This window comes from Podarcis cretensis (genome assembly GCF_951804945.1).
Source record: "Podarcis cretensis genome assembly, chromosome: 16".
NCBI classification, from domain to species: domain Eukaryota; kingdom Metazoa; phylum Chordata; class Lepidosauria; order Squamata; family Lacertidae; genus Podarcis; species Podarcis cretensis.
The window spans coordinates 30,177,670-30,192,092 of NC_137186.1; the positions used below are offsets into that span (position 1 = coordinate 30,177,670).

At 45.0% G+C, this 14,423-nt stretch overlaps 1 protein-coding gene and 1 long non-coding RNA gene across 2 annotated transcripts in view; one reads left to right on the top strand and one right to left on the bottom strand.

The window, feature by feature from the left end:
- PI4KA (phosphatidylinositol 4-kinase alpha) overlaps positions 1–14,423 on the top strand; it is a 101,253-nt gene that overhangs the window by 22,298 nt on the left and 64,532 nt on the right. The window contains exons 11-19 of the mRNA XM_079956285.1: positions 358–549; positions 975–1,075; positions 3,017–3,146; positions 5,628–5,757; positions 6,062–6,157; positions 6,449–6,632; positions 9,425–9,528; positions 10,238–10,406; positions 10,825–10,875. Of these exons, the coding sequence (XP_079812411.1) occupies positions 358–549; positions 975–1,075; positions 3,017–3,146; positions 5,628–5,757; positions 6,062–6,157; positions 6,449–6,632; positions 9,425–9,528; positions 10,238–10,406; positions 10,825–10,875 (1,157 nt within the window). The remainder of the gene's footprint in view (positions 1–357; positions 550–974; positions 1,076–3,016; positions 3,147–5,627; positions 5,758–6,061; positions 6,158–6,448; positions 6,633–9,424; positions 9,529–10,237; positions 10,407–10,824; positions 10,876–14,423) is intronic.
- LOC307205166 overlaps positions 13,899–14,423 on the bottom strand; it is a 246,053-nt gene continuing 245,528 nt past the window's right edge. Inside the window, exon 2 of the long non-coding RNA XR_013833933.1 lies at positions 13,899–13,975. This is a non-coding gene — a long non-coding RNA (uncharacterized lncRNA). The remainder of the gene's footprint in view (positions 13,976–14,423) is intronic.

Genomic DNA, 14,423 nt, shown 5'->3' on the forward strand with positions numbered 1-14,423 from the left:
GGGAAATGAACAAATTCCTATGTCCCACAAATAACCCAGAGATGCATTTTAAATAAAAGCACACATTCTACTCATGTAAAAACACACTGATTCCCGGACTGTCCACGGGCCGGATTTAGAAGGCAATTGGGCCCGATCTGGCCCCCGGGCCTCAGTTTGCCTACTCATGGTTTAAGTCCTCAGGAATAGACTAGGTAGCGAGACTATGAATTAACTGGTGCCTTACACTTTGAAATAAGTTTGTTTTAGAAAAGTGCTGTTGTGTTTCACCAGCTTTTAGCTTTTGTTGCTCCTTTCAGTTTAGAGGTGACCACTGTAAGAATCTAAGCTCCCCCTCCGCTCTCTTTACCTTCTCAGATCTCCCAACCTCGTTTGTGAAGGAAATTCATGATTTTGTGCTGGAACAGTTCAACAGCAGCCAGTCGGAGCTCCAGAAACTCCTTCACGACGTAGACAGATTACACAATGAGCTGAACCCTCTGAAGCTACGTTGCCAAGCTAACGCTGCTTGTGTGGATCTCATGGTGTGGGCTGTGAAGGATGAGCAAGGTGTCTTGAAGCATATTTTTTTAAAAAAATATATTTTAAAAGTTTCTGGCAAAATAGCTTGCGCTATTTTTGGTAGGCTGCATTTATCCCCCCCCCCCCAAAAAAAAACCCCCAACCCTGCATGACATTTTGTAAAGAGCTTTTAATCCAAGTTTTGGGGTGGATGGGGCGTTACTGCCTGGTGGGAAATCTCCACAAAAATCATTATCTAGCACTTTCCCCCACTTTGCCTGAAAGCCTCCTTGGGTGTCTTTTGAAACACGCAATTCAGTTGGCCTTTTCCCCCAAGAGAAAGCTAGTAATTAATCATTCATTCTTCCATGCGGACTTCATAAAAGTCGTAGCTGTCAAAAGAAAAGAAAAGAAAAATCTATTCTTAGATGGCCAAGCATTCTTTTATATCCTTTCGTTCTTTTGCAAATAAGGTGCAGAAAATCTGTGCATTAAACTGTCGGAGAAACTGCAGTCCAAGACTTCCAGCAAAGTAATCATTGCTCACTTGCCTCTTCTGATTTGCTGCTTACAGGTATGCTAGTAATTTTGAAATGATTATGTAAGTATGATGTAAGCTCTATTTCCACTACCAGGATTGGGAACTTGTGTCCTTCCCACATGTTACTGAGACTACAGTTCCCATCACCCCCCATACCACATGCCCAATGGTCAGGGATGATGGGAGTTGTAGTCCAACAGCACCTGGAGGGCCCTAGGTTCCCCATCCCTGGTATAGACACTGGACTGCTTCAGACACAGTAGCCAAACTCCTTCCAGATAAATTATTCAGTGGTGGTAATAATAATAGTAATAATAATAATAATAATAATAATAATAATAATAATAATAATAATAAATAATTTTATTTATATCACGCCCTCCCCAGCCGAAGCCGGACTCAGGGCGGCTAACAACAATAAAATACTGCAACGTTCTAAAAACATTTCATTATAAAAATTAATTAAAATCAAATTGATGGCAACCATAAGCTTAAGTTCTGTAAAGATTGCCAAAGGAGGGAGTCAGGCTGCGCCCTGACCAAAGGCCTGGTGGAACAGCTCTGTCTTGCAGACCCTGCGGAAAGATGTCAAATCCCGCAGGGCCCTAGTCTCTTGCGACAGAGCGTTCCACTAGATTGGAGCTGCAGCTGAAAAAGCCCTGGCTCTAGTTGAGGCCAACCTAACCTCTCTGTGGCCTGAGACCTTCAGGATGTTTTTATTTGAAGACCGTAAGTTCCTCTGTGGGACATACCAGGAGAGGCGGTCCCGTAGGTACAAGGGTCCTAAGCCGTATAGGATACAGTGCTGAGATTCTTCTGTACATAATGATGTTTCTTTATAGTGCCCCTGCATTGCAGTGATCCTCACTTTTAAGGCCAGGGAACAGATGTGTGGAATTTTGCACACATTTGTCAGTGTCACATGGTTGCACGCCGCCTTCTGCTGTGCGATATTAGACACCACTTAGAAATGTTAACGATTAAACAGCATTTGATGAAGCCATGAGCTGTCAAGGCATAATTCAAGGTGTTAGTACTAGCGTATGAAACCCAAAATGGCTTGGGACCCAGGTACCTAAAAGCGTGCCCTCCCCAATAGAGTGGTACCTTGGTTCTCGAACATAATCTGTTCTGGGAGTCCGTTCAACTCCTGAAACCGTTCGAAAACAAAGGCGCGGCTTCCTGTTGGCTGCAGGAGCTTTCTGCACTCAAACAGAAGCCGCATTGGACGTTCGGCTTCTGAAAAACGTTCACAAACTGGAACACTGGGTTGCGGCGTTTAGGAGCCCATTTGTTCGGGAGCCAAGCCATTTGAGTACTGAGTTACCACTTTATCTTAGATGCTCCTATCAGAATTTGATGCCTTGGGTGTGCCACCACTGCAGGCTGTCTGCTTGGTACCGACCAGTAACAGGGCCTTCTTGGTAGTGATGCCCTGTTTTTGGAGTGCCCTCCTTGGCTAGGTTCCTCTGTCTTGCCCCATTACTGACTTTTAGAATGATTTTTTTTAAAAAATACCTGTTCACCCAGGCATTTGTTGAGTGAAAAATATTGTTCCTGGCAACCCTGAAATCACTAGCTGAGGGGACCATTCTTAGGATTCTAAAATTACAGTGGTACCTCGGGTTAAGTACTTAATTCGTTCCGGAGGTCTGTTCTTAACCTGAAACTGTTCTTAACCCGAAGCACCACTTTAGCTAATGGGGCCTCCTGCTGCCGCCGCGCCGCCGGACCCCGATTTCTATTCTCATCCTGAAGCAAAGTTCTTAACCCGAGGTAATATTTCTGGGTTAGCGGAGTCTGTAACCTGAAGGGTATGTAACCTGAAGAGTATGTAACCCGAGGTACCACTGTATTATTGTTGCTGATGTGCTTGCCAAACTGGGCTCCTCCAGGAGGAAGGGTGGGATATAAACTGAACGACTAACTCTAAACTGAACGATTAACTAAATAATACAAATATCTTTCTCTTAGGGTCTAGGCCGCTTGTGTGAGCGTTTTCCTGTGGTGGTTCACTCGGTCACTCCGTCCTTGAGAGACTTTCTCGTTATCCCTTCTCCAGTCCTGGTGAAACTTTACAAGTACCACAACCAATATAATACTGGTATTACGTTTTTTTATCACCGTATGGCCTCTTCTGTGATAAGCTGATCTAATTTGTTGTGTCTGCCTGCCTCTTTTTATTGTGACATGTCTTGGTAGTGCTAGTCGAAGTTACATTGATGAATATCCTAACTGCGTTTTTATCCTGCCTTTCATTTATGGAACTGGCGGCATGTATGGCATTCCCTCTTCCCATTTGTCCTTGCAGAAACTATGCGGGAAAAGTTAATCTGAGAGGTGGTGGCTGCCCCACTTCACGACTGAGCTAGGATTTTTTAACTTGAGTGCCTTCGGTTCTCCTTCAAAACCCTCTATCCCAAGGGTTGCCAACCTTTTTGAGCCCATGGGAACATTTGGAACGCTGAGAGAATTTTCTGGGCACCACCACCGTTTGTGTCGTCCCCACCCCCAGAAAAAATATTTTTATTTTTAACACAGAGGCTTTTCTGTAAGGTTTGGATAAAGGTTGGATCCAGGAGAATTAGCACATCTGCTTAAATTTGCAAGAGGTCTGCAAAAAAACACACCCCACAAAGAAGTTAAATCTTCATTTGGTAGATAACAAAGTAAAAATCACAGGTCCAGTGCTTGCTGGCACCACAGACATAGAGCCGAGGCATGGACCTTGGTTAATTTTACATTGACTGGTGGTTTTGTAATTATTCTATCTCTGAACATATCTGTGGGCACAAAGGCACTTTGATTTGATAGTGGCTTGCGGGACTCCCTTCTTTAAAAAAAACACAACCCTGAGGATTCATAGCTCTGTTCTGATGTTTTTGGTGCCACGGCAGTGCTGGAAAGCATCTGATTTGTGATTTTTACTGGTGTTTGAGGGAGGGAAAACACCCCCCCCAATCATGCAGTTTCAAAAGGACCCTTTTCGTTAGATCTCTCTCTTTCTCCCTCCCTCTCTCTCCATTCTCTTCTCCTCCTGACTCCTGCAGCTCCTCACTGTTTCCCCTGCCTCGCCCTCTGTTTCTTCCATTTTCCTCCCCTCAGTCTCCCAGATACCCTCCCTTTCCCTCCTACCATTTTGGTTGCTCTGCTCTCTGTTCAGCTGCTCAAGTTCCAGTCTGAACCTTCGGATGCACCTAACAGCTGAAAGAAGAAGTGGGAAGGAATGTTGGTCTTCCAGCTTCCTCCTTCAGCTCTATGTGCTTTTGGGGGACGGAACCACCCTCACTACCCCATGGGGAAGGAAACAGGGAGCTCAGGGGAGGGGGGTGGAGAGGCTTTGTTGCACCAGGGGAAGTCCTTAAGGGTGTAATTGTGGGAATCCCATCTCTAGCCACATGAGCTATGTACTTAGGGCAGGGGCTCTTAAACTGTGGTCTGTGGCAGGTGGTCCACCATTTTTGAATTATAGAATCATAGAATTGGAAGGGAGCCTGAGAATCAGCAATGCAAGAGGAATACTGTATTTTTCGCTCTATAAGATGCACCAGATCATAAGACGCACCTAGTTCTTGGAGGAGGAAGAAAAGAAAAAAAAAAATTCTGAATCTCAGAAGCCAGAACAGCAAGAAGGATTGCTGCGCAGCGAAAGCAGCGATCCCTCTTCCTGTTCTGGGTTCTGGGATAGCTGTGCAGCCTGCATTCGCTCCATAAGACGCACAAACATTTTCCCTTACTTTTTAGGAGGGAAAAAGTGAGTCTTATAGAGCAAAAAATACGGTAGATGTGTGTTTGAAGATGGGAGGCTGCACATGAATTGCATTAAACATTCGTCATGATTTTAACTGTATTTCCATCGCTGCTTTTAATATACAGTCATACCTCGGGATAAATACGCTTCAGGATAAGTATTTTTGGGTTGCGCTCCATGGCGACCCGGAGCACGTTACTTCTGGGTTTCGCCGCTTGTGCATGCGCAGGCGGTCAAAATGACGTCATGCGCATGCACGGAAGCTGTGGAACGCGACCCACACAGATGCGCAGTTGCGTCTTACGTTCTGTTCAGGATGTGAACGGGGCTCCGGAATGGATCCCATTCGCATCCCGAGGTACCACTGTATATATTCTTTAAATAAAGCACAATATATGCAGCCCTCTGGGATAGCTCAGTCAGTAGAGCATGAGACTCTTAATCTCATGGTTGTGGGTTCGAGCCCCACGTTGGGCAAAAGATTCCTGTATTGCAAAGGGTTGGGCTACATGACTCTCGTGGCTCCTTCCAACTCTACAATTCTATGATATATGAGAAAAATAAGAAGCAATTAAAATAGATTTAGAAACTTGACAGCATCTAGCACAGTGCGTTACGGTTGCTACAACAAGCAGAAATATCAGTCAGTGGTCTGCCAAGACGCTCAGTCGTTTTCAAGTAGAGGGAAAAAAGTTTGGGAACTGCTGACTTAGGGAAACCTTTTCATCCATAGCTGCCTTTCACAATTAACTCGGAAGTCGCCATTCTACAGACACACACCAAAGCTCCATCAAAACATTTTATCGTATCCTTTTGTTGTTGTTGTTCTGCTAGGAGGCAATGACATCAAGATCAGCATAACAAATGAGCATGCCGAATCCACTGTAAGTGTAATGTCTGGCAAGAAGAGTCAGACCTCCATGTATGAACAACTGCGGGATATTGCGATCGATAACATTTGCAGGTATGAACTGGGCTTTAGACATAGATTTGTCTTCCAGACATGGTCAGAAAACAGATTCTGTTGTGAAGAGTGGCTGGGGAAACCCAGCCAGATGGACAGGGTATAAATAATAAATTGTTGTTAAATAATATTAATAAGAAGAAGAAGAAGAAGAGGAAGAAGAAGTGAAGTATAGATTTTGAGAGAGTTATTTGGGCCTGCTAATTTGCGGGGAGGGCACCAGACTTTGGCGTTGAATGGGGTCCACTTTTCTGTTTTATTACACCCCAAATACATTCTGGCTTATGTTCACCGCTTCTTGCAGGTGTCTGAAAGCTGGGCTGACGATAGACTCGGTAATTGTTGAAGCCTTCTTAGCTAGTTTGTCAAACCGCCTGTACATCTCGCAGGAGAGTGACAAGTAAGTTGTTTGTGTGCAATTTGGCTACTCCTTTTCCCCTAGCATTGCCTTAAAAGGTGCAGAAATTTCTTACACATGTGCCTGTGTCTTTGTAAAGCCCGATTGAACTGAATCTGGCACATCTTACGAGCTGCTGCAAGAGATCTGCAACTTGTGCACGTCAGGCATAATAACTTCATCGTTAGGCATTTATTTTTTTCTCCCTTAATTTGCCTCTGTAGATCACCACTAGGGGGAGGAGACATGCATTTCTTACGGTGATGCAAACACCTTTTTTTTGGTTTGTTTTAGGGAGGCCCATCTAATTCCAGACCACACAATACGTGCATTGGGGCACATTGCAGTAGCCCTGAGGGACACGCCAAAGGTGATGGAGCCGATTCTTCAGATCCTGCAGCAGAAGTTCTGCCAGCCGCCTTCTCCTCTAGATGTGCTCATCATTGACCAACTGGGATGCTTAGTTATCACTGGAAATGTAAGAAGATACGAACTGGCTGGGGAGCCGTCAATGGCAGCTGATGCGTGGATGCTTCTGGGGAACCTGTTGGTTGAGCATTCATCCCAATTTATTTGCAAGGAGACTAGATGACATTGACTATTTAAGGACCATTCCAGTTACAGATAGGTAGCCGTGTTGGTCTGCCATAGTCAAAACAAAATAAAACAATTCCTTCCAGTAGCACCTTAAAGACCAACTAAGTTAGTTCTTGGTATGAGCTTTCGTGTGCATGCACACTTCTTCAGATACACTGAAACAGAAGTCACCAGACCCTTCTATGTAGTGAGAAGGTGGGGAGGGGTATTACTCAGAAGGGTGGTGGGATTGGGTGATTGGCAGATAGCTGTGATGAGCCTGTTGACGACTCTTGTTGACGGCTGTGATGAAGACCTATTGCAGTCGTTAAGAGTCGTCAACAGGCTCATCACAGCTATCTGCCAATCACCCAATCCCACCACCCTTCTGAGTAATACCCCTCCCCACCTTCTCACTACATAGAAGGGTCTGGTGACTTCTGTTTCAGTGTATCTGAAGAAGTGTGCATGCACACGAAAGCTCATACTAAGAACTAACTTAGTTGGTCTTTAAGGTGCTACTGGAAGGAATTGTTTTATTTTGTTTTGACTAAGGACCATTCGTTCACATTTGTGGGGAGATTACATGATGTTGCATCAAAGCCAGTGTTACCCCACCCTCTCCAGTGCATCTTCTTTGGGGGAAGTAAGTTTGCTGTTCAAGAGCACCAGATCCACTACAATTGCACAACCTGAATTTGCTAGTGGGTGATTGACTCACACCCGAAAATTGCAAAAGCGTGACAGAGCCTGCAGTCTGTTGCCCTGGGGGTGCAATATCCTTTGTGACTGAAAGCTCACAAAACCCTGTTTTATAAGTGCTGCAGCAGCATTTATTTTGTGTGCTTTGTCTGGGTAGGTCCTTTCTGAACATGATCTCTCTTCTCACCCACCAGAGATATTGTAAAAGGGAGTCATATCCAACTAACTCCTAGTCAGTGTAGACCAATTGAAATTAACAGACCTAAGATAGTTAGGTTCGTTAATTTCAATGGGTCTTTTCAGATTAGGACAATGTTTTTATGTAGCTTTTGGTTTTATGTCCCATTTTGTATTTATCTTTTTGTAAACCACTTGTGAATCCTCTTACAGTCAAGAGGTGCTTAAATTTTATGAAATCAATTCATTAATTAATGTAAATTGTGTTTTACTTACTTATTGCAAGCCACCCAGAGAACATTTTATGTTATGGGGCAGCATACAAATGCCAAAAAGGATAAAAATTAGAATGGGAGTTGTAAGCTGTCTCCCTACCCTGTTTTGGCAGGTTGGGCCCATTGGGTCCTGGGCGAGGCCTTTTGAACCTTGATTGTACACACAAGGTCATGTGATGGGTGGCAACAGGTGATGGGAGCCTGGGTATCGGTACCAGGGGTAGGCTACAGAGGGACAGATAACGGGGCAGGAAAAAGAAGCTACGTGATCCAAGGAAAAGCCGGTGTTATTTTGTAATCCTTGCAGAGAATTAGTGGGAATTAGTGGTGCCTATAGGGACGTGGGTGGCGCTGTGGGTTAAACCACAGAGCCTAGGACTTGCTGATCAGAAGGTTGGCGGTTTGAATTCCCGCGACGGGGTGAGCTCCCGTTGCTCAGTCCCTGCTCCTGCCAACCTAGTAGTTCAAAAGCATGTCAGTGCGGATGTGAGGGCGATCTGGCTGCGACATCTGTCACCCCATTGATCGCCAGGGTTGATTCGGCTGATCTGGCTGGCTAGGCGGGTGTCCCCTTCCTCCCTCACCGCTCCATGTGCGTCCCTCCCGAAGCTGCGCGCTCGGTGGAAGAGGACGACCATCCCAGATAGAAGGAGTGTACCATTCTTCGGTCAAGGGTATACGATAGCTGCGCTCCCCTGCTAGAACCTCCAAACAAAAGCATGTCAGTGCAAGTAGATAAATAGGTACCGCTCTGGCAGGAAGGTAAACGGCATTTCCATGCGCTGCTCTGGTTCCCCAGAAGTGGCTTAGTCATACTGGCCACATGACCCGGAAGCTGTACACCGGCTCCCTTGGCCAATAAAGTGAGATGAGCGCCGCAACCCCAGAGTTGGCCACGACTGGACCTAATGGTCAGGTGTCCCTTTACCCTTTAGTGGTGCTTATTCCTTCCCCTACACACCAATTTCCCCTTGCAACCCCTCTACCCCTGCAACAGTTTTAAGTGGTTCAGTCCCACAGCTAAGCTGCCAAAGTAGAAGTGAGCCTGGCTTTGGGGGGGCAGGGGGCGGAGCAGCACTTGTAGGGAGAAGCAGTGAACTCGCAACCTTTCCCTGCAAGTACGTTCACCTCTTATTCCCACCGTCTTGGCGGACACACGGTTGAGCTCTCATGTTTGCTAATGCAATGTCTAGTTCTGCCCAAAGTCTTTGGAACGCTGGCTGTTCGGGACATGAATGGCTCCAGCCGCAGTAGGAGATTTGCTCCAATGGGAGTCCTTTGTATCTAGGAGCAGACCTGATGGCCTGTATCCCACAAGTCCCTCTCTGTGAAGAGCAATGAGGGATTAAATAGACCATATTCCGGCCCACAACCTTGTGCTTCCTCTGAGTGCTCTGTGTGTGTTTTGATACAGTGTTCAAAATTAATTAGGTGTGCCAAAGTTCTTTGCCTTTCTGTTTGTGAAGGTTTGGGGCTTGTTTGTTTTTTTGTTATAGCTTTCTATACTTGGTGCTAATTTTATCTTTTCATTTTCATTCAGCAATATATTTACCAGGAGGTATGGAATCTGTTTCAGCAGATCAGTGTTAAAGCTAGCTCAATTGTATATTCTGCAACGAAAGACTACAAGGATCATGGATATAGGTAAACTTTATTATGCTTGCTGGCTCATTGGAATTTTTTTTTTTTAAATAAAGCATTATTGCCTCATTAAAGTCTGTGGATTCCTCCCAAAGGCATTGGTGTTTAATTTTCCTATCTAGCAGCTGACACGTCTATTAGTCCTACTCAGAGGAGACCACTGAGATTAATGGATGTGACTGAGATTGATTAATTTTAACGGTTCCACACCAAGTATAACTCAGTCGGATGCAACTTTTATGTGGTAAAGCAGGTTTATCCAATACGGTGCCTTCCAGATGTTGTTGGACTACAACTCCCATTAGCCTCAGCCAGCATGGTCTGTAGCCAGCCCAGGGATCATGGGAGTTGTAGTCCAGGAGCATCTGGAGGGCATCATGTTGGCTAACCCTGCGGCAAGGCATCAGATTCTAGCTGATCTGTGAATACACAGTATTCTTATGGTTCATTCTTACAACATTTTTGTTTGTTTATTATTATTTACTTATGAATCCAAACTTATTATAGCTTGTCCTTCCTCCCAAAGGACCAAGGGCAACAAACGCAAAAAAGTTAAAACAGTACAATTAAAAAAAATTAGAACATCTAGCTCAGTGCTTTCCTTGAGCTCTGTCTCTTCCCACTTCTGCTGTGGATGAAAATGGGAACTATTTAATCAAAGGGCTGATTCTCTTACTGATTCTGCCTTTTTCCGCCACCCCCTTCCCGCCAGGCACTGTTCCTTAGCTGTTATTAATGCCCTCGCAAACATAGCTGCAAACATCCAAGATGAACACCTTGTGGACGAATTGCTGATGAACTTGCTGGAACTGTTCGTACAACTCGGGCTCGAAGGGAAGAGAGCCAGTGAGAGGGCAAGTGAAAAAGGCCCAGCGCTAAAGGTAGGACGTGAAATGAAGCTTCTTGCAGCTGTTCAGAATAGAAGCTATTAGCTCTAAACGCAGTCAGAATCGGCCATACAGTACTGGGCTGACTTGGTGTAGGCTGTTTTGTATGCTCTTAAGTGGGACAGAGCTGTCTCATTAACCATAGGCATGCTGTTTTACTGGGTCAAGCCATTTTGTTTGCTTTAGAAGCTAAAGCAGCTTAAACAGATCTTACTACCAGTAACTAATTTCATTACAAGGGGAAATGAGATCTGATTGAGCAACCAGCGGCTTCCTTGAATGCCCATGTGCCAGTCTCTACTCACGACCTTGCAGTTGCTTTTCTATCATTGTTACGGGAATTTCTATTTTTCCCCTTGCAGCTTTTCTGACATCTCTTCCCCTCCCCCCTTCTTTCTTTTTTCTTCCTTAGGCATCTAGCAGTGCAGGGAACCTGGGAGTTCTGATTCCTGTTATTGCTGTGGTGAGTGTTTTAAACCCAGGTCATTTGCTTTTTGGAGCAGGGCACTGTGCTTGGAAGCTGGATATTTTGGGAAAATCTGAACGGAGAAATATGTAAAATGATGATTGACCCTCCCACCCCCTTGCTAAAAGTACAAGACAGTGATCATCTGTTTAAGAACATGATTTCATTGAAACTTGTGAAACTGTTTAATATAGCTCTGTCTTGTGAACTGAAAAAAATATAAAGTTTGTGTGTGTGTGTGCTGGCTTACTGATCCCAGGATATTTCTGTTAACAATAGGTGGTTTTTTTTAATTGTCGCTGTTAATAATCGTTCCCATCCATACTTTCTGCATTTCATTTCCTTCTAAAGTCATTGTTTACCATTCTTCCCCCATTTGTGTGTATATACAGCCGTACCTTGGTTTTTGAACAGCTTAGTTCTCGAACGTTTTGGCTCCTGAATGTCACAAACCTGGAAGTGAGTGTTCCGGTTTGCAAACTTTCTTTGTAACCCGCACGTCCGACGTGGCTTCTGCAGCTTCCGATTGGCTGCAGAAGCTTCCTGTAGCCAATCAGAAACCACACCTTGGTTTTCAAACATTTTGGAAGTCAAATGGACTTCCGGAATGGATTCCATTCGACTGCCAAGGTATGACTGTGTGTGTGTGTGTGTGTGTGTGTGTGTGTACTCATGCATCTGATGTAGTGTATTGCAGTCCACAAAAACTTATGCTATAATGGGTTTGTTAGTCTTTAAGATGGGTGGGGAACCTGTGGGTCTCTAGATCTTGCTGGGCTACATCTTCCATCATTCCTGAACACTCACCTTGCTAACCGGAGCTGATGGGAATTGGACCCAATTTAAGTTGCCGCAAAACCTAGTTGGTTTAGAATCATTCCCTCTACAGTGGTACCTCGGGTTACATACGCTTCAGGTTACATACGCTTCAGGTTACAGACTCCACTAACCCAGAAATATTACCTCAGGTTAAGAACTTTGCTTCAGGATCAGAACAGAAATTGTGCTCTGGCGGCGCGGCGGCAGCGGGAGGCCCCATTAGCTAAAGTGGTGCTTCAGGTTAAGAATAGTTTCAGGTTAAGAACGGACCTTCGGAACGAATTAAGTACTTACCCTGAGGTACCACTGTATTTCCAAAGTTGAGGCGGTGAGTGTTACTGCCTATGTTGCCAAAAGGGAGCCACCCATCTGATTTGATTTCATATTTATATTCCACTTTTCCAACAGCAGTGTCGAGCTCAAAATGGCTCACAATAATAGCAATAGCGTTAAAGATGGCTGAATGTCCTTATCAATATGATCACATAGCATTCACAAGAGGGGAGGTACCAGCAGCCTTGGGGAGTACAAAAAAAAACAATACACTTTAGGAGGAAAAGAAATATCTGAGGGGAGAACTTTCCGAAAAGCAGCCCAGTGAGTAGTGAGCATTTTCAGTGGCTGTGGAATGCTTCCTGCTTCTTGGGGAGAAATTTGGGACAGGTGTGTGGAATGGGGTGGTTGGTATTCTGTGTGCTGTGACAAATACTGCATGCAAGTCTTTTTTTATACAAAGGAAGAGGCATGCAGTTGTGTAAAAATAAAAGCCCTGCGTAGCTCTGTATTTGTTCCTGTATGAGAGAGAATTTTTTATTCAGGCTGGTTTATAGACAGCGAGAATTCTGAAAAGCAGTAATTTCTCTATCTACAAGCCAAGACCAATTCCTCCTCAGAAAAAAAAATGTTTACACTAAAGACTTCAAAATATATACTTCAAGGCCATTATGGTGTTTGATCTGAGACCCCCTAATCTGCATTTTTTCAACCATTAAGCTCTCTGTAAATACTGTTATGAGCCCTAACAGAAGTTAATGGTTACCTTGAGGGCCTGTAAACCAAATATTTAGTTTTCTTGCACAATTTGTGGTGATCAAGAGTTCCCAGCTCCTATTGCAAGTGCTTTTCTGCTTAGCCTTTTTAAAAAGGTTGCTAGCTAGGAATTGATCTGTTTCCGGTAAGCGGCGAGGAGTACTCTTCAAAATGGCCACTTGACACGCAACATCGTATATACCTGCCATGGGGAACCTGTGGCCCTCCAGATGTTGCGGAACCACAACTCATTTCCTCCTTGGCCATAACATCTGGAAGACCACAGCTTCCCCGTTCTTGATACATGCTAAAACCCAGCTCAGGCACTGAGGGATAATTGTTGTAGGGCCAGTGAGAAATAAGTCAGGATGGTATCCCCATTCTTGGGAGGAATGCTAGATTTTCAGAAGGGGGGGGGGGACCAAAGCAGCTCAGTGATGACAGAGTGGCCGCAAAATCCAATGTGTCTGGAGCAGTTGGTGAACCGTAAAGGTAAAGGGACCCTTGACCATTAGGTCCAGTCGTGGCCAACTCTGGGGTTGCGGCGCTCATCTCGCTTTACTGGCCAAGGGAGCCAGCATACAGCTTCTGGGTCATGTGGCCAGCATGACTAAGCCGCTTCTGGCGAACCAGAGCAGCGCATGGAAACGCTGTTTACCTTCCCGCTGGAGCGGTACCTATTTATCTATTTGCACTTTGACGTGCTTTCGAACTGCTAGGTTGGCAGGAGCTGGGATAGAGCAACGGGAGCTCACCTCATTGCGGGGATTTGAACCGTCGACCTTCTGATCGGCAAGTCCTAGGCTTTTTGGTTTAACCCACAGTGCCACCCACGGGGTGAAGCTTAGGAGATTGGAATAGAGTGCCCTAAAAGATGGCATGGCTTGTGGCCTGGAATATAGAATCCAAGCACTCTGTGCTGCACCATTTTGTTGCAGTTCTTGCTTTTCCAGCAGGGAAATGATTTATGCAAAAGGGGATGGGGAAGCATGTAGTCTTCTTCTGACGAACGTATGAACTCATCTCTTGATGCAGGAATGGCACTTGATGCTGATTAGCACATGCAACAAAATAGAAACTGATTTACACAGATCTTTGTGTGCAGTTGGTACACATTCTCCCCCACCTTCCAATATAGAAATTACTTCGATACAGAAGTTTCATGTATTCAATGCTTTTTAAAAATTGTATTTATTAAATATTTTCTCAGATTACAGTGAAATCTTTTTTGAAATGAGTACAGTCGTACCTCGAAAGTCGAACGGAAGTCCATTCGACTTCCAAAACGTTCGGAAACCAAGGCGAGGCTTCCGATTGGCTGCAGGAAACTCCTGCAGCCAATCAGAAGCCATGGAAGCCCCGTTGGACATTTGGGTTCCAAAGAATGTTTGCAAACCGGAACACTCACTTCTGGGGTTGCGGCGTTTGGGAGCCAAAACATGAGTCACAAGGTGTTTGACATCCGAGGTGTGACTGTACTTGCTTATAGGGCTTTCAGCCCTGTTTCCAGGATGGGTTTCCTCCCCCCACCCTCTTTCTTGCTGGTACGTCCCCAAATTGCTGCCCCAAACTGAGCCCATTTGAATGTGGTTTTTGTGGCTGCAGCTGGAGAATAGAATCAGTGAAAATTGGGGTCTCCCCTTGTGCCTAGGGCTCTTTTGGACTCAAATCAGAGTTTGTAGCCATCCAGAACTTCT